General features: G+C 41.3%; 1 protein-coding gene across 6 annotated transcripts in view; it reads right to left on the bottom strand.

Annotated features, from left to right (window-relative positions):
* The window catches only part of magi2b (membrane associated guanylate kinase, WW and PDZ domain containing 2b), a 90,745-nt gene extending 65,306 nt beyond the window's left edge, over positions 1-25,439 (bottom strand). For all 6 annotated transcript variants that reach the window (XM_005745935.1, XM_005745936.1, XM_005745937.1 and 3 more), the window contains exon 1: positions 24,771-25,439. In XM_005745935.1, coding sequence (XP_005745992.1) covers positions 24,771-25,068 — 298 coding nt within the window. In that variant the 5' untranslated portion in view covers positions 25,069-25,439. The remainder of the gene's footprint in view (positions 1-24,770) is intronic.
* Between the last annotated feature and the right edge of the window lie 1,133 nt (positions 25,440-26,572).

Genomic DNA, 26,572 nt, shown 5'->3' with positions numbered 1-26,572 from the left:
TTCGTCTTCAAGTTTGAGTAATTTTCTTTAATATTTTCCAACAAAAAGCCGAAGCGCACCGATACAGAATGCACAGACTGTCAAAGCTGTTAGCAAAGCGAAACACTGAGGAATATTTTAACAGTATAAAACTTCCTTGAGGAGCAATAAAAGAGAAGACGGCATGTTAAAGGGGGGGGGGGAGAGAGAACAAAACACAATTTTGTAGTGTCATGAGAAAAAAATGGCTTGCAATGATTTTCACAACAAAGCAAAACAGCAAAGGCTACTAGAGCAATTGTGTAAACCAGTGATCCCCTTGGGGTTAAATGTGCGGTGTCAGCAGGCTGGGTGACAAAGGCTACAGAGGACAGAAGCTCAAACCTCCTCATTTCTCCCTCTCTGTCTCTGATGATTACGTGCTGTTTGAGCTTTCACCCTTTTCATTATGTCACTGAGCTGAAACAAAGAAAAGTAAATGACAAACAAAATAAGGGCAAAAGGCTAAGGAGCAGGCCAACATATCTATGCGGCATATAGTGCATGCGTGTGTGTGTGTGTGTGTGTGTGTGTGATAATGTCCATGAATAGTTTCTCCTCCCTTCATCTGAAACCAAAGAAGCCCAGGAGGATGAGAGGAGGGGAACTTATTTTCCACACAGCATTCGATATGCAAAACCATCACATCCGACAGCGGGAGGGATGAGGTTACATGCCATGCATTTACAAATGACAAAAATGCCTCCTCACTCATGCATACTCTAGTGACCTCCTGCCAAATGGAGTTGACAGCGTTCAGGATACCAGTTAAGATTCAGGCAGTGTCTGCCTTTCATAGGAAACTCTTTACATTGGAACCATGCATACACGGCCCTGACACAGGTGACACTGTAATTCTCAAATGATCAACCCTTTTAGTCTAACATCTTATGTAAACTGACACCATTTTAGCAAGGCCACGAAGCACCATGAAATGCTTCACAAATAGAAAAGAGCGAGGTGAGAGGAGAGGAGAGAGGAGAGGAGGAGAGGATAGGAAAGGAGAGGAAATGAGGAGAGGAGAGGAAAACAAAGGAATAGATGGAAGACAGGATGAAATCTTGATTGGCATTACTACTAGACGGTGATTGTTCTAGATGGGTTTACCATGATGTCACGCAGCTATGCATTCATGCATAGGCCATATCTCTGACATGCACAGGCACCAGCATACATATATATCTCTACATACACACCGATACATGCTCAGAGAGAGAAAGACATCCGAGAGAAAGAGCTGTGCAAGCCGGGCACCTCATCAGTACCTGGCCCAGATGTTGATATAAGCGGTCCTTTCTCTACAGGTATATATCCAAAGACAGCCTGTCCTCCCAGGCGTCCTCTAGCCTTGCAACCATCCACCGCACATCTTCTGCCGCCTTGGTGAAACCACACTCTCTCGCCTCCTGCCTCTGCTTCTCCACTGCTGCTCCAGCACACAGCAGTAACCAGCTGCAGCCAATTTTAATCCCAGGGAAGAAGATAAGGACGGGGGGGATGGGAGATGTAAAATGACACGGATAGATGGCGAGAGACGACGACCGTCGGGAGGAAAAAAAGAGGAGAAGATGTACCAGTGTGAAGTCGGGCTCCACAAAAACCTACCAGCGGATTGGCCGGATGACTTCCACAGTCCTGCAGCAGCCCCTATCTGCTGCTGCTATTACTGCACTGGTGTGTGTGTGTTTTGTGTGTGTGTCTCCAAAAGACTGAGAGAGACAGTACGTGGTAGTATCAGATAAATGTTTATGCATGTGAAAGCATTTGTAGAGTGTGTGTCGGTATTTTTTTCCATGTATGAGCACATCCAGATGCTCCCCGACGTTCCTCAAATACTCTCCATCTCCCGTCCACCAGATGCTCTCCCTGTTTGACCTTGTGTCAAAGTAGCCTAGACTAGAGAGAAATACTGTGACGCGCAGCAGCAGCAGCATATGTCACAGTGAGGTTACACTCACTCATCCGCACACGGAGGGCTGATGAGCTCACAGCTGCAGAAGATGCCTCGAGCGCCGTCTTGAGCAAGGTTTGGTCAAAACACGAGACGTAAACAAACACCAACACAGAAACACACGCTCGTGATATGAGCGCTTGGCTCGAGGCACAGCTGACTGTGGAGGAGGGGTGTATTTGAAGAAGCTTTATTGGTGTGACTGTTCAAACAGAACAAATTTACCAGTCTCAGAGTTAAACTTGATGCTGTAAACATCACAGTGAACTCGTTTGGTGCCTGTCTGCTTCAACAAAGCAGAAAATAATTCTGGGAAAGGCAGTTTTTATAGATTGCCAAAAACGGCAGCATGAAAGCGGGGTAGAAAGGACGACGGCACAATCAATCAACACCATCAATCAAGGCAGACAGCAATCAGTGCAGGACTACACAGACTCACACTGCCCATCGACTCTCTTTTACATGATCCCCAAAATCACGCACAAACATTTAAACACAAAGGTTCATTTAAACAAATTCCTCCCTTCTGCCCACATCTGCCGTTACTGGTGGAGCTGCTGGCACTACCTCCACCACAGCAGTCTTCACCTCATTATGTGATTAGATGAGTCCAAAATCACTCCCAGTTTACCATACAGAGCACTAAATTTACTGTCCATTTTATTCATAATCACTAGTGCCCTTAAATATTCCACAAGGGCTTGACTGCTTAATTCCTGTGCTCAATATCTCGTTAAAACGTATCTCTTCTGCTACTGCTGGGTGAGCTAAAAGGCTCCAGCTGAGTATTTAGCAAGCTACTTGGATCCACAGAATCAACTGCATGTTTAACCATGCTGACAGCTTCACGTTTTACTAAAGAAACCCTGAAAATCGAGCAGAATTCAGTTTTACACACAGAGACGTATAGATAGTTGGCCACATACATCAGATAATCTAATGTCTTTGTTGCTTAGCAACACAAAAGAACCAGATCTGTCTGCACAGCTGTTCATTTACCTAACGCCACACACCCAAATTAGAGAGCTTGTTCAGCGTTTAAACGTCAATATTTCTAATTCTACATGCCTAAATAAGTGTCTTCACATGAAAAAAAACCACCACCTTCACATATGTTCAAATGAAAGATCATCAAATGTTCTGTCCTACAATACAACGTCTTTACTGATCAAAGCAAGGCTGCCACTGCAAATGCATTTTAAAAAAAGTAAACAAATCTGTCAACAGCTATACGTTAAGGATATGAATATGCAATCAAATCTGACAACAAGAGGACTATGCAACTGTCAAAATACTGAACCAGGAAGACAGTTTGTAACATTAATTCAATTCAATTTGATTTATATAGTGCCACATCACAACAGCAGTCACCTCAAGGTGCTTAATAGTGTAAGGTAAAGAGGGTCTAAACAATCAGATGACCCCCCTATTAAGGAAGTGGGAAGGAAAAACTCCCTTTTAACAGGAAGAAACCTCCGGTAGACAAAGTCACCTATTTTGAGGGTCTAAAGTGTAAAAAAAATGGGTTTGCCAGGTCACTGCTGCAGCTGTCTTTAGTTGTTTGTGGATCTTTTTTCCTTTTTTTTTAAGCAAGTGAAATGCAGCAAGATCAGGTTGAGATCAGGTCACTGACCTGGTCACTGCAGAATATTCCACTTTCAGACCTTCAAAAACTCCTGAGCTGCATTCACATTATGTTTCAGGTCATTGCCTTTCTGTACTCTCAAGTGTCCTCCAGTGAAGTTTGCTGCCCGAGCTTTGCACAAAGTGACACTTCAAAAAATGTACTTGTGTAAATGTGAGTTGTGACCCAGTGCCAAAGAAGCGATGTTGATCCATGCATCATACTGCCTCTGCTGTACTTTTTTTTTTTAAATGTAGTACGCTTCAGGATCAGAACCTGTCAAAGCCTTCTCCACACTTTCTTCTCCACAGTTATCTTACTGGCTGTTTTTGGCAATTTTATAATCTTATCTTTTTCTTCTTTGAACACGTTTGCATCTTGTGGTGATCTTTCTGTATTTCTTTTTGTGAAGTCTTCATCATAGATTTGGATAATTATAAGCCTTCCTAATGGAGTGTTCCTAAATTGGCTGCCTGTTCTGATAACACTAAGTTTCCTGTCATGATTATGACCACTCACAATGCTCTTTACTTTAAGTCCAAGCTTTTTTTCCCCCATGTTTCTAAGCTCACAAGCGTTCTTGTATCAAAACTGTTGATTTTGCCCTTCCTAATATTTCTGTTATCCCTTTGAAGATTTTCTTTGTTTTTGCTGCCTCAGGATGGCCTTTTTTCATTTGTACTGACAGCTCCTTTGAGCGCAGTGATACCAAATGTACACAACATACTTGGAAACAGCTCTAAACCGTTTACCTGTCATGATAACACGCGAGGCCCCGAGTACAGAGGATTGGGACTATAAATAACTATAATGGCTCGATAGTTGTTGCATCATTTTTCTTTAGTGTATTCATCGTGTGTATTCACCTATAAGGTGAATGTCTTAGTACACAACTAAAATATTAACTGTTCTATGAGTGCACACACATATAAAGATCTAAAAGTATATCAATCAGCACCTTAACACCTGTTAAATGTGCTCTCCCCAAGCCTCCAAATTAAAAAAAAAAAATCACTTCCTGTTATTTCAGTAATATTTTATATTGAAGAATGTATATCCTCTGCTCATCTCATTTCCAAGTTGGAACAACTGTTAATTAAGCTAAGTTCACTGACATTAATGATTTATTAAACTTGTACCAACCTCTGTAGTAACAGTATTTCATTTGTAGTGATTTATGCCGTTGTTTATATATGATGAAGGCTTAAAAAGATTTAATTGGGGATCAATAAACGCTCAGCAGGCTACAGCAAAAACTAAGGCTCTGTTCCTCCACTAATTACTGACGTAAACACTGGAACAACCAATTCCAGAGGCCACGGGCTTGTTGTGATTTCAATTCCAGCAGTTCACGGAAACAAGGATGCCTGACATCACCTCACCAGTGCTACGGACAGCTGCTGAGGTTTTTAGTCTCTCTCTGAGGAAGGTCACATTTTTCCTGATAGACCTTGTGAGATGGAACATTTCCTCTCACAGTCTAAAATCTTTAAAAGTGCAATTTATTCACAAGTAAGATTTTCCTGATTATATATAGCTTAGCTCTGTACCCACACATTCAGTTCCCAAATGTCACTGAATATATACACTTAGTCATGTTTGTCAACACTAGTCCAAATGTCCATCCAATCTCTCTTATCTTAGTTACTAAAAAAACAAAGCAAAAACTACCTTTCTGTGTGTTCGTCTTTCTGGCTTTGTGGAATTGAGAGTACTACAACTTCTGTCACGGAGGCTTATAGATGAAAACCCTGCCCACGATTCCCTCAGCACCTTAAGGTCCCACTTAAACAACATTTATTCATTTTTACAAGCCGTCTTCCTCCAGGCAACAGCTACTTTTTAGTGAAGTATGCAAACCACAGGCTTACAGAAAAATCAGAAGGCAGATATTCTTTAGTCAAACCAGAAAAAGACTCAGATTTACCTCATACTGTAACGTAGAGCGTACCACAGGTCACAAAGATTACTTTCTTTCATAGCTGGACGTAAATCTGATATTTTGCATGAACAATACCTCTTTTTGCTAAATGCTTTTTAAAGAGATGTGGACTTACTTGACATAAGCTAACTAACTAATATATTAATGCAACCTCAAAGTTAAACTATTTAAGTAGCTTCAGGTTTGCTCAGAATTTCAGATTAAACACAGTTTAATCATTACTATGATGTATTATTGTGTGTGTCCCTTATAATGCTGCAGAAGATGCATTTCTACATTAATGTATTAATGTAATTGTGAAAAAAAGACTGGTCCATGTGTATACACCCACTAATATTAACATTACATAACTATATACTGATATATTAGTAAACAGTTATGTAATACATGTAATATATATAATTATACCCACTGTCAGCTTCCCATGGTAACAGTTACCCATCATTTCTTTATTTGTTGAAAGTCTTTGGACTTTGCACCACTGCACACGTGAAGCCATACATGGTATTATCAATATTCTCTGTTCTGTTTACAGTGAGCGCAAAGACAAAACAAGTACAAGTCCTCTCCCATCACACTGTTTTTCTGCTTTCCAGCTCCGCTCAGTTACTGATATTTCAGATTTCATCTGTAAGTCAAAACCTTCTACTTGTCAGCTAGACCCCATTCCTACAGTTTTGGTTAAGGCATGTCTACCTTCTTTGCTTCCGCTCATATCTGCCATCATCTGCTCTTCACTTACCACTGGAACTGTTCCTGCTTCCCTCAAAATTGCCGCCATCACCCCAATATTGAAAAAAAACTGGTCAAGATCCCAATAATTTTGAGAATTTTTGGCCTATTTCCAATCTACCATTCCTTTCAAAAATTCTTGAGAAAATAGTTGCCACACAACTCCACCCACATTTAACTAATAATAATCTGTATGAACAGTTCCAGTCTGGTTTTCGCCCCTCCCATAGCACTGAAACAGCACTTATAAAAATAACCAATGGCAGCTGACTCCGGTTTTATTTCCATTCTTATTCTCCTCGATCTGAGTGCTGCTTTCGACACTATTTCTCACTCCATTCTTCTCAGTAGGCTAGCCTCTATCGGTCTCTCCCATACTCCACTAGCCTGGTTTAAATCATACCTGTCTGATCGCACTCAGTTCATTCAACTCAAATCCTTTACTTCTCAGCCCCTTCCTCTGACCACTGGCATGCCCCAGAGATCTGTCCTGGGGCCCCTTCTTTTCATTATCTACCTTCTACCGCTTGGACATATTTTCCGTAAATACAATATCCATTTTCACTGTTATGCCGATGACACCCAGCTTTATCTGTCCACTAAACCTGATTTTGCTCTTCCCCCATCCTCCCTCACCCTCTGCTTAGCTGAACTAAATTCATGGTTCTCTTCTAATTTTCTCAAACTCAATAGTAATAAACCCGAGCTCCTCTTGGTAGGCACTAAATCAACATTATCCAGAACCAACAGTTTCTCTATTGCTATTGATAACTCACCGGTCTTCATTTCTTCCTCTGTGAAAAGTTTGGGTGTCATCCTCGACAGTACTCCATCTTTCAATTTACACATTAATAATATTACTCGGTCTGCATATTTTCAATTGCGCAACATTAATCGTCTCCGTCCTTTTCTTACCCCACATGCCACTGCCATTCTTGTCCATAGCCTTGTTACTTCCCGGATTGATTATTGTAATTCACTTCTTTTTGGTCTTACTCAAAAATCCATCCACAAGCTCCAACGCGTCCAGAACTCTGCTGTCCATATCATCACCAGGACCCCTTCTGTCCACCACATCACTCCTCCCCTGCAGCAGCTTCATTGGCTCCCGGTCAAATATCGCATCAATTTTCTAAATACTCTTGCACACATTTAAGGCTATTCATCATCTCTCTCCTCCATATCTCTCTGACCTGGTTAAGACCACCGCCCCATCTCGTTGTCTCAGATCTTCTTCTTCCCTTTCACTCTCTGTCCCCTCCCCCTATCTTGTAACCATGGGGAGCAGGGCTTTCAGCTGCTCTGCTCCACGACTCTGGAATTCCCTACCTCCTGATTTAAGAAACATCTCTTCCTTCTCTCTCTTTAAGTCCAAACTCAACTCCTATTTTATTTGTTTATGTCTTATGTTTTTATGATTCTGTAAACTTCTTGCTTTTATTCTACTGTGTACAGTGACCTTGAGTGTTTTGAAAGGCGCTTTCAAATAAAATGTATTATTATTACAATCCATAGTATGTGTACCCATACTTGGCCAATAAAACAGAGTATCGTTTTAGATTCTGTCACATTCAGAGCTGGGCTGTAAACGTTAATCCGACCTTCTATGGTCTATGTACGGATATACGCAAGAGGATTAGTGCCACCGGGGAGGAAAAAAAGAATTCTGACTTTAATCTCAGAATTCTGAGATTAAAGTCAGAATTCTGAGAAAAAAAGAATTCCAGTTTCCAGTCATTCTGGGGAAAAAAAAAAGACATGAAAAATTAATTCTAAACCGATTATAAAAAGCAGCAATTTTCTTAATCAACTAACTGTTTCAGGTCTAAGCTTATAGTGTGAGTAAGGACCAGTTAAACATCAGCATGCTGAAATTAAAATATTTTTTTATAGCCTAAAAGAAGTGGCTAGATAATAAAAAGATTTTTATTCAGACTTTGTTATGCACAACACAAATTGCTGAGCACCACTTTTGTTTACATGGCATAGTTAATGGGTTGCACTGTTTGTATGAATATGAGCTTGGAGAAGGGAGCATATTGATGCAGACACCAATGGGAGCCATTTTGTTTGATTTGGGAAGGCATAATTAGACCCGACATGCCCACTTTCCTGGGAGGCTGAGAGAAGAGGCAGGCACAGTCCTGCCACATTGATTCTCTGAGCTTGTCTCCTCACAAAGTTTAACTGCTAAACTCTTAACTGCAAACAACCCTACAGTTATGCTTCAGGAGCTCACACCTGCGTGCACACTCGGACTCTTACTGTATATCCACACACACACACAAATGCAAGGAGACATGTTTACATTTAAACACAAAAATTTCTCATATTTCATGCCAAGGACAAACCACACCTGATTAAATCCTACTGGCAAAGACACACACACACACACACACACACACACACACACACACACACACACTAGTACACTGAGTAAAATGGGTAATATCTGTTGTGATGGTCAGAGGAATGTAAGGAGAGCTGAGGTGAAGTGGTGCTGCTGCACCAGAGAGGTTGTCATGGAGAACGAAACCCAAAAAGAGACGTGTTGATCGATAATGCTTCCTTATTCTCACAAGAGGTCATACAGGTTACAGAGGAGTAAAACACTGTAAGGCAGGAGGCATCGCATATCCGGCTGCACCTCTGAGACATGAACATTCATAAACATGCATAAATAAAAAGAGAGAAAAAAAAATTCTGTTTCCTCATCCAAGCTTTGACCAAGCAGCTGAGCGCTGCAGCTAGCACCACCTTGACAGGAGTATTATAAGAAAAACCATGCATGGTTCGTCAACAGAGACCTCAGTTGGACCCTGACTTTCAAGTAACCAGAGCCAACACCTTAATATTATTGAAGCAGTTTGGGATCATCTTGAGGGAGTACAGTAAAAAAAGGCAGCTGACATCCAGAGAAGAGCTTTGAATGTCCTTCAAGAAGCCTGGAGAACTATCCCTGAAGACTGCATAAAGAAATGCAAAGAAAGCTAAGAGAGTTCAGGCTGTGTTGAAGAATAAATATGGTGTGCTCTGGATACCTTCCACAGCTAGTCGCTAACTCATACTGACCTTCTTGATCTATGGTATCTATGGTATCCTGAGTTTAGCTTAAACTTGCAACGTACACCTGGGAGCTAGGTCAGATTACGTTCACCTCATAAACATACTGCTATGGAGTTCGTTTGAAACTAGACCTAAACCTCCTCCAATTGGACCTGAGTGTGATTACTGTGTTCTCATCTAAATCGCACCAAAGTGGAAAAACAAACCAGAGTTCAACTTAAACGGACTAAACACTGCAGGTGTTTCTTTTAACTCACTCCCCCTTTACCTTTAGGTAACCTTTATTTCTTATTTCTGACCTGAGCAATTTCTGTCATATTTCAGGCCTGCTTACAGAACAAAAATGGCCAGATGTGCATAAAGGTTAGTGAAGGTCATCTCTGCCTATACAGCTTTCCATATACCCTTGGAAAAACCCAGAACGTGTTCTAATGGTCATCAATTTACATCTTCATTGATATATACCGAGGTGTCAAAATCTGTCATTAAGGGTAAAGTCATATAATGTCTTTTAGGGGGAACAGCACAGATGAAGCTCTAGTCAGGAACCAACATGAACAGAAAGACATTTTTTTTTAAAAAGGAAGAGGATAATCAAAGCCAGACAATCCATCAGCTATCATCTAATGAGCTAAACTCTAACAGCTAATGTTTTGGAGCTTTCCGTGTGGCCAGGGGATATCTGGTCCAAGACTTCCTAACTATACTTTTTTAAAAGAGATGAAAATCTTGAGTTTTGAGACTGCTTTTGGGTCAGTGCGTTTTGTCTTTTGCTCTGCACACATGCTGAAAGCAGCCAAAGCTTGTTTAAATTTGACTAGTCAATACTACAGACTATATATGAAAACTAGAAAACTCCTAGTATCAGAAGTCTTGTTCCTTGCCTACAGATTCTAAATATTCATGTGTGGGTGCCCATTTATAAAGATCATATGTCAAACAACATGTCCAGTGTTTTCTTTATTAAATAATACAATGTAATAAATATATTATTAAGTTAGGTTTGCTGTTAGCCAAACCTAAGTTATTCATGTTTGTTTGCTAACTGAATGCTCAGAAAACATCTTGTCTTGTTCTTCCTTATAGAGGGTCGTCTGATTGTTGAGGTTTTCTCTCTATTATTGTAGGGTCTTTATCTTACAATATATAGTGCTTTTACTATATAAATAAACTTGAATTGAACGGCATTAAATGTGAGGTTAAACTGAAGATGCTGGCTTTTATTTAGCAGATAAATGAACTTCAAAGACAGTAACAGCAACAAAGGTGATAACATAAAATGCTACAGTGCATTTGTATATTTCTGAAAAAGGCCACCACAATTATTTTCATCACATTCAAAATGTCCTAAATTTTGACCTGTAAAATATCAGCTACTGCATAGGCCACGCTTAGCACAGCATGCTATTACCTTTCACTTACTTTCGACTGCAGGAACTGAAATGAACTCAAATACTTGGTTTTCAAACCTGAATGTTGAGCTTTGATCTTCAGTTACAGTCTTTACTTTTGATACCGTCAATTTCAGTTTTTACGTTTCCTTTCAGAATAAGACCCTAGCCAAATAATATATGGAAAAAGGGGTTAGCATGACAAATTCTACACACTTCAGATTTAAAAAAAAGAAGAAAGAACTAATTAAGGTATATTAATAAGCTATAAATATTTCTATACTGTAATTAGGGCTTTGCGATATGACCAAAATCTCATGTCCCGATATAAGAATTCTATCATCCCGATAAATTCTGTGAATCTCGGGCAGCTCGTCTTGCAGGAAGTGTTTCCAGCTGCGCGTCATGTAGCTGGAGTCGAGTGTTTTAACCGATGCATGAAACGATACATTTTTAGACATAAGTTGTAAAGGCCGCAGTTTTCTTTGTGAGTATTTATTACACGGCGTGCTGCGGGGAAAAGCCTGTTCTAACGTTTGAGTCTAAGGTTTATTTTTTAGCACCTGGTGGCTCTTTTTTAATTCTCATCCGTAAATAATCTGCTCTTTCACGTGATTCCGTTTATTTTGAAAAGTCTCAACAGGATCTTGAGCTTTATTGTGAAAGGTTTATGTGGAACATAAACAAGCGGACACGCGATGCTGTTACCGTCGTTGTTGCTAACGACAACAAAAACAGGCGCTTGTCGTCCATAGTGTGGTTATATAAAATATAAGAGAAAGAGAGAACTTTAAGAAATTAATATAGCCACTACAGTGACCATCAGAACGGTGAAAAAATATTGCCGTAAACAGTTTATTTTGCGAAACCACGAAACAAACGATAGCGTAAAATGAAACATAGACATTTTTATATCGTCATCCTATATATATCGTTATATCGAACAGCCCTAACTGTAATACTATTGCTCTTTTATTTTGGGGCTGTTTACAGTATATTTTTCATTTGCTACATATAGCGTAAGTCCATTACATTGTGAACACTAAAATTTTAAAAAGCCAAAATGTGTGTTACTGTCTCTTTAAAGAACATACAGTACCTTTTTTCTTTCCCTCTTTACATTCATTTCTATCATTCTGTTTTTCTACCTCTTTTTATCTCCTTGTCATATCTGACATTTTACTTTCACGGTGTCTTTGTCCACATCTCCTGTGGTCCAGTTAAAGAATACTAAGATCGGACTTGGTCCACTTTTTCTTGTCTAACCCTCTCAATTAGGCACAGGAAGGGTTGTGTGAGATAAAGGCGGCGATACGGTGTGTGCGTGTGTGTTTGTGTGAGAATGATACTGGATACTGTATGCATTTATAGTCACCACATGTGGGTGTATTGTAAAAAGGCCATTTAGCTGTGGATAAAGCATCAGTTTCCAGTACTCCTAATGGCGTTATTACAGCAGGCTGCAGGGCCCATTATTAATAGTAAATGACAGAGCGTCTCTCCTAAAGGTCTTAATATTGATTCCCCCCATCCTCAGACTAGTCTTAATGATGATGTTCCTCTATGTCTTTCTCTACGGTGCCATAATCAAGGCCAGACACAACCTCTGAGTCGCTGTAAAGGGAAACAAGCTCACACTACAAATGAGATTTCAGGACTAAAAGAGGTAGAGCTAACGGAATTGCCATTCCTAATTCCTCATGTAGCCATGCTCAGTTACACCTCACTGTTAGCAAACAGCCCCTCCACTCTGCGTTGTGTTGAAAATTATGTGTGAAGGATTGTTTATCTATTTGTGCTGGGGTTTATTATCTGCATAAGAACAGAATGCATAGCGGTCAACACTTAAAAGGTGCAGCAAACCCACCTGTAGCTCTTTGGTGGACAAATAATACGCAATATATCCTCACAGTTCTTTGCTTGGCGACACTGAGCTAATACAACTCCACAGATACACATCTATCAAATTTGTGGTAATTATGGCAATTGGATTCGCATACTATAAAAAAAACTCTGTTAGACTTGTACTGCCTTCTTTCTCCCGTCACTCCTCATTGTATTCAAGCAGCGCTCCAAAGACTCAGTCGGAAACAAGCAGCATGCCTCTTAATGGAAAATAAAGAAAGACCAATTAAAAGACAAAAACAGGGTAAAATGTGCACGGCTCAAGCGCTTCATCCGCTGGTTCGCAGATGTGGGAAAGTTGAGTAACAATAATGGGTAGAAAACACAGAGAGAGTGAGATATGAAGAAACCCCAGAGGCAGTGGAGAGTAATAAGAAACTCATCAGTTTGGGGGTGCAGCAGTCGATTCCCTGAGGGGTTAAAACCAGCATGGGTGTGTTTCCTGTCAATACAAAAAATTAATAATTGCGACTGTGGCTGAGAGAAGGCCACCTTCTGAGCATCATAATGATTCTGCTCTCCAATGCATCACTTGGCTGCTATGGTCTGATAGTCTAATAAACCCTGTCTGTAGTGATTAAGGGGCCCTTCATGCTGCTAAATCCAAACTAAAATGAATTGAATTCAACTCCACTGTACTGACCCGATTGCTCCTTTCTTTTCTCCATTACAGCTTGCAAGGATGAACTATATGAACAAGAATGTAATAGACACCATGCTCATAAAGTCTGCGAGAAATGGCCATAACTCTGACCCTAACAAGTCAGGTGGAAAATACTTTTAAGCTCAGGCATGCTCCACTGACTCATCATCAAGGTGATTACCATTTCGTTAGGATCAACTCCAAATTATTGGCAGTAAAAGTCCAGAAGTTTAATAAATTCCACAATTGGAGCAGTAAACAGCTAAGCATAATACACTTAATATCTTGGTCTGACCAGGCTACACTGAACATTTGTCAATACTAATGTTAAAGGACAGCAACTTACACTATATTGACAAAAGTACTCACTCACTCATCCAGATCATTGATCATTCAGGTGTTCCAATCGCTTCCATGTCAACAGGTGAATAAACTCAATCACCTTGGGATGAAAACAGCTTCTACAAACATTTTTGAAAGAATTGGACCCTCTCAAGAGCTCAGTAAATTCCAGCGTGGTACGGTGATAGGATGGCACCTCTGCAACAAGTCCAGTTGTGAAGTTTCCTCACTTTCGGTAACAACCGCAACTCAGTCACCTAAAAGCACAGAGCAGGGTCAGAAGATGCAAATGGGCTTTGTGTTCAGAGGTCCACAACTTTCTGCAGAGTCAGTTGCTACAAACTTCCAAACTTCATGTGGCCTTCAGCTGAGCTCAAGATGAGTGTGTGGAGAGCTTCATGAAATGGGTTTCAGTGACCGAGCAGCTGCATCCAAGCCTTGCATCACCAGGCACCAATGTAAACATTGGTGCTTGGTGATGTAAGGCTTGGATCCATTGGATCCACTGATGCAAAGCACACCACCACTGGATCTAGAGCAGTGGTGGTGTGTTCTCTGGAGTGTCACACTTTTCAGCCTGGCAATCTGATCGTCTGGGTTTGTGGGTGCCAGGAGAACGGTACATGTCTGACTGCATTGTGCCAAGTGTAAAGTTTGGTGGAGGGGGAGCATGGTGTGGGGTTATATTTTAAGAGATGGGCTCGGCCCCTTAGTTCCAGTGAAAGGAACTCTTGATGCTTAGCACACCAAGACATTTTGGACAATTTCATGCTCCCAACTTTGTGGGAAGGTTTCGGGGATGACCCCCTTCATGTTCCAACATGACTGCTCACCGGTGCACAAAGCAAAGTCCATAAAGACATGGATGAGTGAGTCTGGCTTCAACACAACAGAACACCTTTGGGATGAATTAGAGCAGAGACTGTGAGCCGGGCCTTCACATCCAAACCTCACAAACACTCTTCTGGAAGAATTGTCAAAAGATTCCCATAAACACACCAAATCCTTGTGGAAAGCCTTCCCATAAGAGTTGAAGCTCTCATAGCTGGAAAGGTTGAGCTGGCATCGTATTAAACCCTATGGATTAACAATGAGATGTCACTTAAGATTATATGCATGTGAAGGCAGACGAGCAAATACTTTTGCCAATAAAGTGCATCTTCCCTTCTGATTGATCAAACCTTTACAAACACCATGTATAAACAGCATCCTTGTTAGTCTCTCCCATAAGCACAATTTTAAGAGTCAAAATTAGAAAATGACAAAGTACGTAGCAAAGTAAAGGACTGACAGGTTGAGTCATCCAAGGTTTGAGTTATTCTCAAAGATCTTCTCAAATAAGGTTTCAGCCCTGTCACAAGAGATATTATTAGAATTTTTTTTATTTTTTTTAAGCAGGCTAGGTTTCTGCTTCAGTGAATTTAATGCAAACCATTTTCAATTTTCCTTAAAAATCCCCCACAAAGAGACAGATGTCTGTCTCTGCTGGGTGTTGCGGATCATTCAGGGTAACCAAAAGAATGTCTCTTCTGGGAAAAGGTTTGTGTCTAGTGGCATTTTTTAAAGATATCAGAAGGCACTGTATGAGTTTGATCGGATCTTGGCCCCTGAGCTCAGAGAAGGATTTAACTTTCGTAACTAGAAGACTAAATAAGTTCAGGTGGGAAACTTGTGTCTCTGTAGCCTATAAGAACATGATTTTGGTCCTTTTTTTTACAATTTAAAAGACACAACTTACAGTTCCTGCTATCTTTGATGCTCTTTATGTTGAATTAGTCAGTGTCAGGCTCGCCTTTATACACAGAAACTTGCACATTCATCTCAAACAGCAGAGTTGCTTCAGTGCAACTACTGAATGCAACACTTTTGAACTCAGTGGAGTTCAGTCTGCTACTATTAAACTTCCTGTGAGAGTGTCAGAGCAGATAGAGAGCTGCTCCTTTGAAAACTGATTAGACAGATGCTGTCCTCTACTGGTAGGAAGCATTAGCTACAGTTATGAAACGATCCAGAATGTAAATGAAGCACTTTAACACGTCAGCCGAGATTTCTTCCAGTAGAACAGGAAGCTGCCTGCTGCTGCAATGAGCATGATTGAGTCAGCAGTGGAATTTAAATTCATATTTAAGCAGAGCAGCCTTACACAAAGGGATTTTCCCCCCATTAATTTATTGTATGGAGGTACAAGAGTGAAATGAACTCATGATCATGTGCATAAACCGATGCAGAGCAAAAAAATTAGAGGGTTTTCAAAACAGCTGAGGTGTGGTTATGAAAAACACGTATACACATATTATATATATAGTGCATGACGTGTGTCACAGTACTCTGCGTATGAGTTGGCTCCACTTCAAGCTATTCAACTCGGGAATGAAAGTGAGCCTCTTTAGAAAGTCAGAAAATCATACGCCATTGTTGGTAGCCATCCACCAGTTTCAGTGCAGCAGCCGGAGCAGCTCCTGACGCCAGCTTTTATAATCCTTCTCATTCAGATCTGAAGCCCACAGTGAAGCTATCAGATTAGCGCTGCTGGCTAATACACACTATGTCAATGAATGAAAACCATGCGTTGCCTTCTGTGCTGCCATGCCTGACTGAATAAGATATGATTCAGTGAAAGTAGGAGGGAAGCTGTTGTTTCACCACAGCCCTGACTCCCTGAGAAGGTTTTCTAAATACAGCAGATATCATTTTCAAAGCAGACCTGCTGACTTATAAAACACACAGAGAGGTATTGTATGCGCAAAGCCAGACAAACCGAGTGACTCTAAATACATGCGGCAGCTGTGATGAGCTGTCTGCCTCCACCTCTGGAGGTGAGAGGTGGTGGTGTCTCTCAGCTGTACAGTCGCCTCATTAAACCCTCAGACCTCCCGGCTGACTGAGACAGTGGGAGAAAAAGAGTAAAGTGACAGGGGTTGCATGTGAATGTCAGTAGGAGAGTGTAGTGAATATATATGTCTACGTACAAATGTAAACACTAGAGGACTTCCATTTTTTGCCACTTTTTATTTCTGTGTACTTTTTAGACCACAAAAAATTTGAGAGCCAACTAAAACTTCATATGAAAAACATATGGACCGGATCATACAGCTTAAACCAGTGGTTACCAATATGGATCAGACACACATACACAAGCGCCCGCCAGAATTGCAGATCTGATTGCACTTTTCTTCATTCATAATTCCATCAATTTTGACCTCTCCAACACTACTGCCTGAAATGCAGCCCCAAAACATGGCAGAGGCTCGATGATGTTTTACAGATGGCTGTAAACACTCACTGTTGTACTACTCTCCTGAGTTTCTCAGTACATACTGATGACAATGTGAAGCCAAAATGTAAAATTGTTTAGATTCTTTAACAAAAGAGATCTGTTACCAGTGATTTTCAGCCCAGTTCCTTGTGAATGGCATCTTTACATCTTTTCTGATAAGGCTTTGCTAGTAGATCGATCAACCAAAGATTCAGATGCATCTCTCAGATCCTGTATCATTTCTTAAGGACATGACATTCAGGTGCTGTTCTTCTGCTGTAGATGGATTTTAGCCCTTCCACTTCTTCTTTTGTCCTCCACTTGTCCAATTTCCTTTAATTCTTTAAGAACGCACTGCACACCATGCCAAAATATGCCAAGTTTGTTTTTGTCATTCTTTATAGATTCAACTAAAGGAATGGGAACAAATTATGAGTTTTTGTCACAGGCTAGAATAGAATAATCCTTTAATTCATTTTTTTTCACAGACTGCTAGTAATAAATATATAGTTTAAGTTGTCTGTTATATACAGACACATCACTGTTTTTTCCTGTGATTTTGGTGCCTTTTTTATGCTTGAATGATTCATAGGTCAGTGTTACGTACCCTAAACGGTAGAAAAAAATAAAACATCCTCTGAAAGGCCAGATACAAGGACTGTACTGAAAATGAGTGAAAAAGGAGCCAATATTCAAAAACTTTGAAAGACATTGAGAAAGCCTGGAGAAGTATTGCTCAGGGCCTCTTTAGAAGATATAGAAGAAAGTCTGTCTCCTTGGAAGCAAAATATAAAGAAATGAGGGATTATTTAGAAGCTTTGCGCAATAATGTTCATTCAATCAACAGAATATTTTCTTGTATTATTAGGTTTTGTAGGTTTTGTATCCTAATATACTTGCAGTTAGGCAATATTTGTAATTCATAACTTTTACTTTAACTGAGGATTTTGCAGCGTGTTGCTGATTCAGTAAAAGACCAAAAAGGGAAGAAAAAAAAATCTCACACAGGCACAACATTTTTCTCTTACGAAGCAAAATCACCTCAGCCTGATTACATTACTTTCACTGCGGTTGTCACAAGATAAAGAAGCTCCACTAGGTGGCCAGCGGTGTAAGGTGTAAAACATAAATACCCACAAATTAAGATTTATTTATACAGCCATGCTTTTAAAACCAATTTTCAGAATTCAGTGTAAAATAAACAATGAACATAATGTCAAGTTATATGTCATATAAACAAAACAAACAAGGAAAACAACCGTCAGAGCAAATATGCCCCAAAATCAGCTTCGTCTTTGTATTTTTACCATTTTTGTGTCCACGTTATTTCATCAAAAGAGATGATTCATTGCTGAAATCTTGCACACAAAGACAACTTTCTATTGTTCCCATAATGAATATGTGCATGCATACATTTTACTTAATTCCTTTCTCAGCATATTTCACCCCCCCCCCTCTCTCTCAGCACTCAGACGCACTCATCCTGAATAATCATAAGAATTTGATGTTTATCTCAGCCAGTATGAAATGCAGCCTCACACAGCATCATATGGTCGCATTGCCACATCGATCCATCACTAAAATCTGTGCTGTCACAGATTCTGCAAAAATGCTAAAACTGGCATCATAACCAGTCACATCCTGACATTAGAATAACTGAACGGCGGGCGAACTGGTGTCACCGTTCTTAAAAACTCTGATCACATCATGACTCGAATGACATTTAGGGAAAATCACTTGACAAAAACCTTCTTTCAGTCACGTCTTTCACACAAAGACACCGCTTCTATCTGCACCTCACAAACACATGCTGCAGCACAGTCCCAGTGCAGTCCCATGCAGCGTGTCCACGCTAAGGAGAATTACATTGACCTAATTCACTTAACTGGACCAGTTAGATATTTGGTCATTGGCTGGCTGAGCTCGGGTTTGATCCTCTGAGCTGAGCTCCAGCAGCTTCTAGCCTCAATAAAATCATCCTCCGCCTCTGACAGAACTCATCTCTTGGTGAGTTATTAATACCAACGGAGCAGACAGGATGTTATGCACTGATTCTTCAAGCTTCTCATCAACAAAGCGACATGAGAGCAGAAGAAGGTCGCCTTCTCTCCCTCTGCTCCATCTGTCCCCCAATACTGTACTTTACATCATTAAGAGGACTGGCAGCACTTGGACAGCCAAGTCAGAAAACTTGACAACATCAGAAAATGACCCAAAGTGTAGATTTTAGAGAGATTAAAAGCTAACTGAACAACCATTAAGCTTTTTTGTGCTGCAACACTGCTGTGGCTGTATTTTCTATTTTGTTTAGTTTTTTTATATAAGCAGTTTTAAATGGCCTTGCTTGGACAGTAGCTTTGAGATTTGTGCTTTGTGACCATGGACGCCTCCAAAGAGTGATTATTCAGTCTGAGCTTAGCAACCATAACCATGCCTGGAAAGCCTGTCAAGCTTTCCAATTTCTCCCACATGCTGTGTTTGGATCAATATATCTTTTTTAGAGTCTTAAAAAAATTGCAATAAGACATCAGAAAAGACTCATGAAAATATTCAAATGTGTGTTTTTTTCTGCTCTGAAATAAACTGGAAAACATGCTTAAAAAGCTTAGCGCATACAACAATATCCTTAATAGCTTAACAGCCTGTTGCATTTGTTTGTGGAAAATGGATACCGCTACACAAAAACAAACATACTATTATAAAAGATTTTAGGGGTAAAATAAAGTATTTGTTACGCACTTCATTTATTCAAGGAAAGTCTCAATTCCAGTACACCCACCAAATCGAAGGTTCGCCTACCTCCCTGTCTGCACACAGCTGCAAAACCTGAAAATATCCCTTTTTGATAAATAAAGATATTTCCTCACAGTCTCAGCCTTTTGCATGTTTTTCTTTTTCAAGGATTGAAAAAGAATTAAGGTTCATCTTTTTAAAAAACTACATTTTTACTAATACAAAGATTTTTAAGGCTAACGCTACTATATTTTACTTTATTTTGGTGTTATTTAATCCCCTATTATTCTTATGAAACAAAGAAGTCTTCATTCTAAGAAATGGGTCAATTGTTTGGTCTTCATCACACCATGTCTGAATTTGAGCAGTGCAAAATTCATGTTAACACAACACAGAAACTTCAATAAGTATCATTTTTATTTGCTGATAGGTTGTTTAGGCAGCATATAATCACTCCATCTATGCATACGCAGTTAACAGGTGCACATTTAAGCCTTCATGAATGTTCGCTCATCTCAACCATACATCTAAAAGAAGACCTTTGTGTCAAACTGAAGATGTGATGTCTAACGAATTCGAAGCAAAATTGCGATCAAATGAGCCCGCGTTCTTGTTGTAAACTGCAGATTTTAAACAGTCAACTTCACAAAGCAGATCATCAAATTTATGCAATCAGTAGGACGAACATATGTTTTTACTGCTGTCTGCAGAATCCCAGTTAACAGTTTCATTAAGGAACCGCGAGCTTTCTGGCCTGCCCCGTATAAGCTGTGGGCGAGTGCTGCACAGTGTGACGGAGGCTGACTGTGCTCCACTTAGATGTTAAAGGCCATGTTAACATTTTGAATTCATGTTGTTTTCCCTCAGAAGGAACACATATTGTGCTCACAAACCCAACTGCATAAAACATCCTGGGGTCTTCCACCTCCACACTTTTCTCCGCGAGCCAAAAATATATACTACATTTGGAGGGGAGAAAATTAAATTTCAGAGAGACAAGCAGTGACAGCGTTGGTTTCTTTTCTTATATGGAGGAATCTTCAAGTAGGGAAAAGGGCATTTCTGATATTCTGCTTATTGGTATGTAAATTATATCAGGACTTGTTGTAGATTCAGCCTGAATCTGAATGAGAGAAAAAAGGCTCCCAAAACAGCTGATATTACCACTTGTCTTATTTGTCTCCAAGTTTATCGATTAAGTTTTAGTCATATAACTTTTCAGGGGCTTTTTTCTGCCCAAAAACTGAAAACAGCAGTAAAGATTAATGAGATTCCAAACATTACTGAACATTTTCAACATGCTGTCATTTTTTATTTCTACTAAATCAGAACAGCAGTCGTCTCAAGATGTAAGGTAAAGACTCTGCAGTAATACGGAAAACCCCAACAATCAAATGACCCCTTTGAGCAATGCACTTGTGACAGTGGGGAGAAAAAAACTCCCTTTTAACAGGAAACAAGCTCAGGGAGGCTATCTGTTGCGACTGATTTGGGGTGAGGGGAGAAAGATAACATCACAGGTATAGACATAAACACATTATTTTGCTTTTAAGGCTACGTCCACACTAGCCCGGATAGATTTGAAAACTGCCTTTTCTTCTGAAAACGCTCTGCGTCCACACTAGCGTTTTCAGTCATGTTCACAGAGTTGCGCGTCCACATTGACACGGCCCAAAACGCTTACGTTCCAGTCCTGCGCATGCGCAAAAGCGTGTGAGAATTAAAGAATTTGAAGAAAAGATATCTGGAGCATGTACAAAGTGATATTAATCTTTTTTAGGGCTGTCAAAATTGAAAGCAATCAACACAACTGCTGTATAATGCACTCCGCTATCTTTGTTTAATTGGTCACATGGAAACAAGCTGCATGTCCAAAGACATGCAGCTTGTGGGGATAGGTTATTTGGATAATCCAAATTGCCACTAGGTGTGAATGTGCGAGTGAATGTGAGCGTGAATGGTTGTCTGTCTCTGTGTTGGCCCTGCGACAGACTGGCGACCTGTCCAGGGTGCACCCTGCCTCTCGCCCCATGACAGCTGGGATAGGCTCCAGTGCCCCCGCGACCCTGAAAAGGATAAGCGGAAGCGAGTGGATGGATGGATGGATGGATGTACTGCATCACATGACTAAGTCTGCGTTTTCGAGTGTCCACACTGTGACGGGACAGCTCCGTTTTGAAATGAATGTGTTTTCAAGAACGTTTTCAAAACACTGCGTTTTACCTTGAGGAAAATGCCGTCTGAGTGTGGACGGGAGGCCAAAACGGAGAGAAAACGCATTAGTGTAGACGTAGCCTAAGAATGAAGGACCTGCCAGACATCGTCTGTAAAATAAATAAATAAATAAATAAATGAATGAATGAATAATAACAACAAGAGGGAACAGAGTCCATTTTGCCAAGTGTCTTTTCTCACATCTCCACCACACTCTTCTCTTAAAACTCCACCTTTGTCTTTCTCACTTTGTCACACACACATACACACACTTATTCACACTTCTCTCCACTCCATACTGTTCTAACACCTCTGCGGTTGTGATCTTCATGGCACTTCTATAAATCTGCCTCACTGAGTCGAGCAGCCGTTTGCACCTCACTCACGCTCGCTCCGGATGAGGTGATGAACATGGAGGAGAGCTCTACATCAAAATCATTAGGTGCAAACGGGCACAAGCAACATCTAATGTACAAACGAGCAGTTTAAGCTCAACAACAACACACTAATTGTCATAACAGGCCTCGTTTCGTGTCACGCCAACAGTGAACCAGCGTGGACTCGCTCGTTTTCTTATAACATCCGTGACTCTCCAGCTATGACACGACACAGTGTCATCAGTGAAAAGGCCCTTTGTTTTAAGCTTTTGGTTTTTTAGGGGGGTGGAGGGTGGAATTAGGAGAGAGCGGAAGATGACACAAAGCATTTGAACCCACGCAGTGACTGACCTAACCACTCGGCTATCCGTTCAGCCAGGAAGTTCCAGAGTATTGCTTAAAAAATGTAGAAATTGTTATGCTTTGTTGGTATTTTGTGGTGCAGTTTGTTGCTTTGATGGTGAGATTTATTTACAGCACATTCATTTACAAGACAGAGGGGTGAGAATTTTGAAGCAGCTAAACACACACACAAACATAGATGGGGAATAAATAACAACTCCCCTGAGATGTGCACTTGAAATTGTTTCTTTGTTGGCAATCCAGCTATCACGCTTAAATAATTTCTGTATAAAAGAAAGCAGTTTGACTGATTGGCACATGATGTTTATGGACACTTTTAGAAAGTGATACGTCCTAAATGACAACTCACACCTGCGTGGTGCAATGCACACAAAAATAATTTGCCAACACAGATATTTTTTGGGGAAACAAATATGCATGTTTGTTCCAGTAAAATCTGCATGACTGGCTTCCCTCGTCCCATCGATTTAAATGAGAGCACAGTGAAAACATGTCTGAATGCCGTAGTTCCTAAAAGACTGTGATGTAGGCACATGAAGGAGGTGACGGCAGAGTCACCTCAACGTGGAGGTCCATCAGGCCTCTCTGCCAGTGCAGTGATCCCTCTGGGACTAGAGCAGGGCTTTCTACAGTGTACCTGACTGGAAATAGCCTGTTAAAACGTTTAAGTGCGTGCATGTCTGCACGGTCGGGCAGACGTGATTGTGCACTCAGACGGGACATCCATATCTCTGATTTCTTTTTTTTTTTGGCTGTGTGTGGCCTCTGAGTCGAGCGGCTGGACTCCTTCTAGATGATTCCTCAGCGGGCCGTGAGTGTGTCAGCAACTGTCTGCCATAAATATACTCCACTCTCCACTGGATGGAAGTCAAATACTAATATGACAGGGAGAGAAAGAGGGAGAGGGAGCGAAAAAAATATATGTAGTGAAGGGGACAAGAAGCTGTGCACAAACAGCAGAGGGCTCAAGGACGTTCTCGGCAAAGACGACGTTCATCTGGAGAGCAGCGAGGTGGGAAGTTCAATACACGCATAGACTCATGTTTAAATGCATAAGTGAGGGAGGAAGAGAATAGACCTGTCTGTTAGAGGCACATTAGCATTTTAACCCCTCACACATCACAACACCACACTCCCACTCTGTCAGCAGCTCTAACTCAGTAATCAATCACATTGATGCAACCCATGGAAACACAGGGACTGAGACAGAGCAGGCGAATCCTCTGTAAACATGCTCGGCAATGTCCAAAAATAAAATTTAAAAACTGCGTGATTTCAAGCTACACTGAGGCTTATTTCGCAGCTGGGAACGCAGCCCTTTTTAGCCACTTACTGGGGCTTAACTGAACCTCAGAGGGTGCGATGATAAGCATCTCCTCCACTTTTAACTTCTATCCAATGTTCTCTCTGCGCAGACACCCTGACTGCTCTTACACTGGCTGACAGAAGCAGGTCACTCAGTCAAGTCTGCTGCCAGAAATCCACTGGAACATCCCAACAACCCTCCATCTTCAGAGGCTACAGTTTGGTTTTGATTTTGTTTTTTTAATCAAAACACCCTCAAAGCTACCCTAAGCATGACCTGCACAATTATTAAGTATTTCATGAGCACCACATGTGCACATGCCAGTGAAATTTTAAAGGGGGATGATCAATATGAAAGCTTCATGGGAGTGCAGGTATCTTGGAATAACAGCACTGATCTGGGCTGGCATGCAGCAGTTGTTTGTGTGAAGCATGTCTGTCTGCTCAGACTGTACAGCAGCCAGCAAAGAGAAGAGAGAGAAGAAGAAGAAGAAAAAAAACATTTGATCCACAGCGAAGGCCTCGCGTCCTCGACCAAAAAAAGGAGAAAACCGCAGGCTGTGGCATCAAGCCTAAACGGACACACCCCCTCCAGCCTGGAGGCATCGAACCAGCGATAAACAGACCGCGGCTGCTCCTGGCTGCGATGTAATCATTATAGTTGCTGATCCTGGTGGACTGAGCCCTTCATTACGGCTCGTAATTGTATTTCAGCAACAAAACAGGCCTGCAGCCTAGCAAAGGTCCGTGTTTACACCGGCTTCTCGCTTTAATGCAGACTGACAGATGACTGCACGAATGACATCTTAATCAAACCAGCAACACTCATTTACACAAACACGCCACACACGCACGCCTCTCCGCGGATCCGCGCTCCTGGCCCCTCTCCCGTCCAGCGCATATCTCACCTTGCTTGACACATTTGAAGCGGACCGGGTCTTTGCAGTGTTTGATCACGGCCAGCACGTCCCGGGTAGTGAGCCCGGCTACTGGCATGTCGTTGACCTCCAGCAGCAGTTCATCCTGGGCCAGTTTGCCGCTCTGGATCAGCCCCTTCCCCTGCTTCACCTCGCCGAAGTAGGGGAACTGGCCGTTCTCCGCGCCCCCCTTCAGCTCGAACCCCAGCTCGCCTTCTTTCCCCCGGGTTATCACCGCTTCGTGGACTTTGTTGGTCCAGTGGTTTTTCTTCTTGAGGCTCTTCGACATCGTTAGGGCGAGTTAATCACCGCGGGCTAGCCCCTGCAAAAGCCTCCTACCGTCTCATCTCTGCCTTTTGTGCGAGCGGCTGCAGCTTCACGGCGCTCGTGGCTCCATCATCACCGGTGCACGCTGGCGCAGTGTCCGCTCTGCGAGCCGCGCAGTCGGGCAGAGAGCTGCAGTACAGCACGGCAGCGGACTGAAATAATTATCACTCTGTCAGACACACAGACGTAAGAGACAGATCCTGGCGGATGACCCGGATGTGAAGCCTGAAGGAGGGGAGAGATGAATGGTTCTGGTTCGGCGTAAAGGGATGGAGAGGAGGGGAAATAGCACAGGAGGCGCTTCACTCTTACTACACTGCCAGGGGAGCTTCCTCGGGCTCACTATAATCGCACACATGTAGGACGAAATATGGTACGCTGCGTGATAGCCTGTATAAACTTGCTCACGCGCAATTTACACGCAAGTGCGTTTGGGGAGTGTGAGAAACAGCAGGTTTCGCGCTGCAAAATTCATATATCTGTGGACTTTGCCAGAATATTCCCTTTCTAAAAAAACATGCAACAAGCTTGTAAAGACTACCCAAAGGCTGCATTACCACGCGGGACAACACCAGGGACAGCAGGTTCACCGGGATGTGGTGATTTCGAGATTAATGGTTGTTTGTTAACACTAAATACAAAATTTTGTATCTAAAAATTGGAGAGAATTAATAAAAGGCTTTATTTATATATAAGACTTGGGGTAACAAAAGGATTTATTAATGCCGATTTTATTCTGCTAAATAAATATAATATCTACACAGTACGCGGGGAAACCTGCACAGAGGTGTGCCAAACTATGGTTAAACTAATACGCAGTTTAGAGTAAAACTGCTGTAGTTGGTCAGTAACCGCCTCCCTCACACATCCATACAGACACCCTCCCTCGTGCATCAATACCTGGTTCCGACATGCAGGATTGTCCATTACATGAACATACATTCCTAAATATTGCGCTTCAAAAAGCGCTTTTCATCCCTCGTGGATTCATTGTTGGAATTTTGTAATTCATCCACACAGCACATAACAGGTTTATTGCATGGATGGTTGAGCAGAAACAAAAGTTTGTTTTTGTTTTTTTAATGTTTTTTTTTATTTGTTTTTGTTTGTTTAAATGTTATAATGCGAAGAAAAAAGCGTCGCATCCTGACTTGTGTTTTGTTAAAAGTTCGCCATCTCTGTGTTGGTCACAGTTACATAACTATGATGACATAAATCCAAGTTCAACACAAAACGACAAATCCGTTTGTTGCCATTACTTTTTCATGGCTTGCATGACTTTCTGAAAGTGGGTGAAGTAAAGTTGCGTTCAATATTTAATGCATCAGTCAAGAGCTGCTGGTCTGAATCTACTGAGGAGGATGGTCCCTCTTACTGCCACTCTGGATGTGTGTGTGTGTGTGTGTAATGTGAGCATTCTCCCTACAAAACAACATTACTGTACACAGAAAGCAGCCAGTGAATAA

The sequence above is a fragment of the Pundamilia nyererei genome, unplaced genomic scaffold (genome assembly GCF_000239375.1).
Source record: "Pundamilia nyererei isolate P.nyererei 1_Seehausen unplaced genomic scaffold, PunNye1.0 scaffold00170, whole genome shotgun sequence".
Classification (NCBI taxonomy): domain Eukaryota; kingdom Metazoa; phylum Chordata; class Actinopteri; order Cichliformes; family Cichlidae; genus Pundamilia; species Pundamilia nyererei.
The sequence above is the reverse complement of the archived record's forward strand: the minus strand, read 5'-3'. Positions and strand labels throughout refer to the sequence as shown.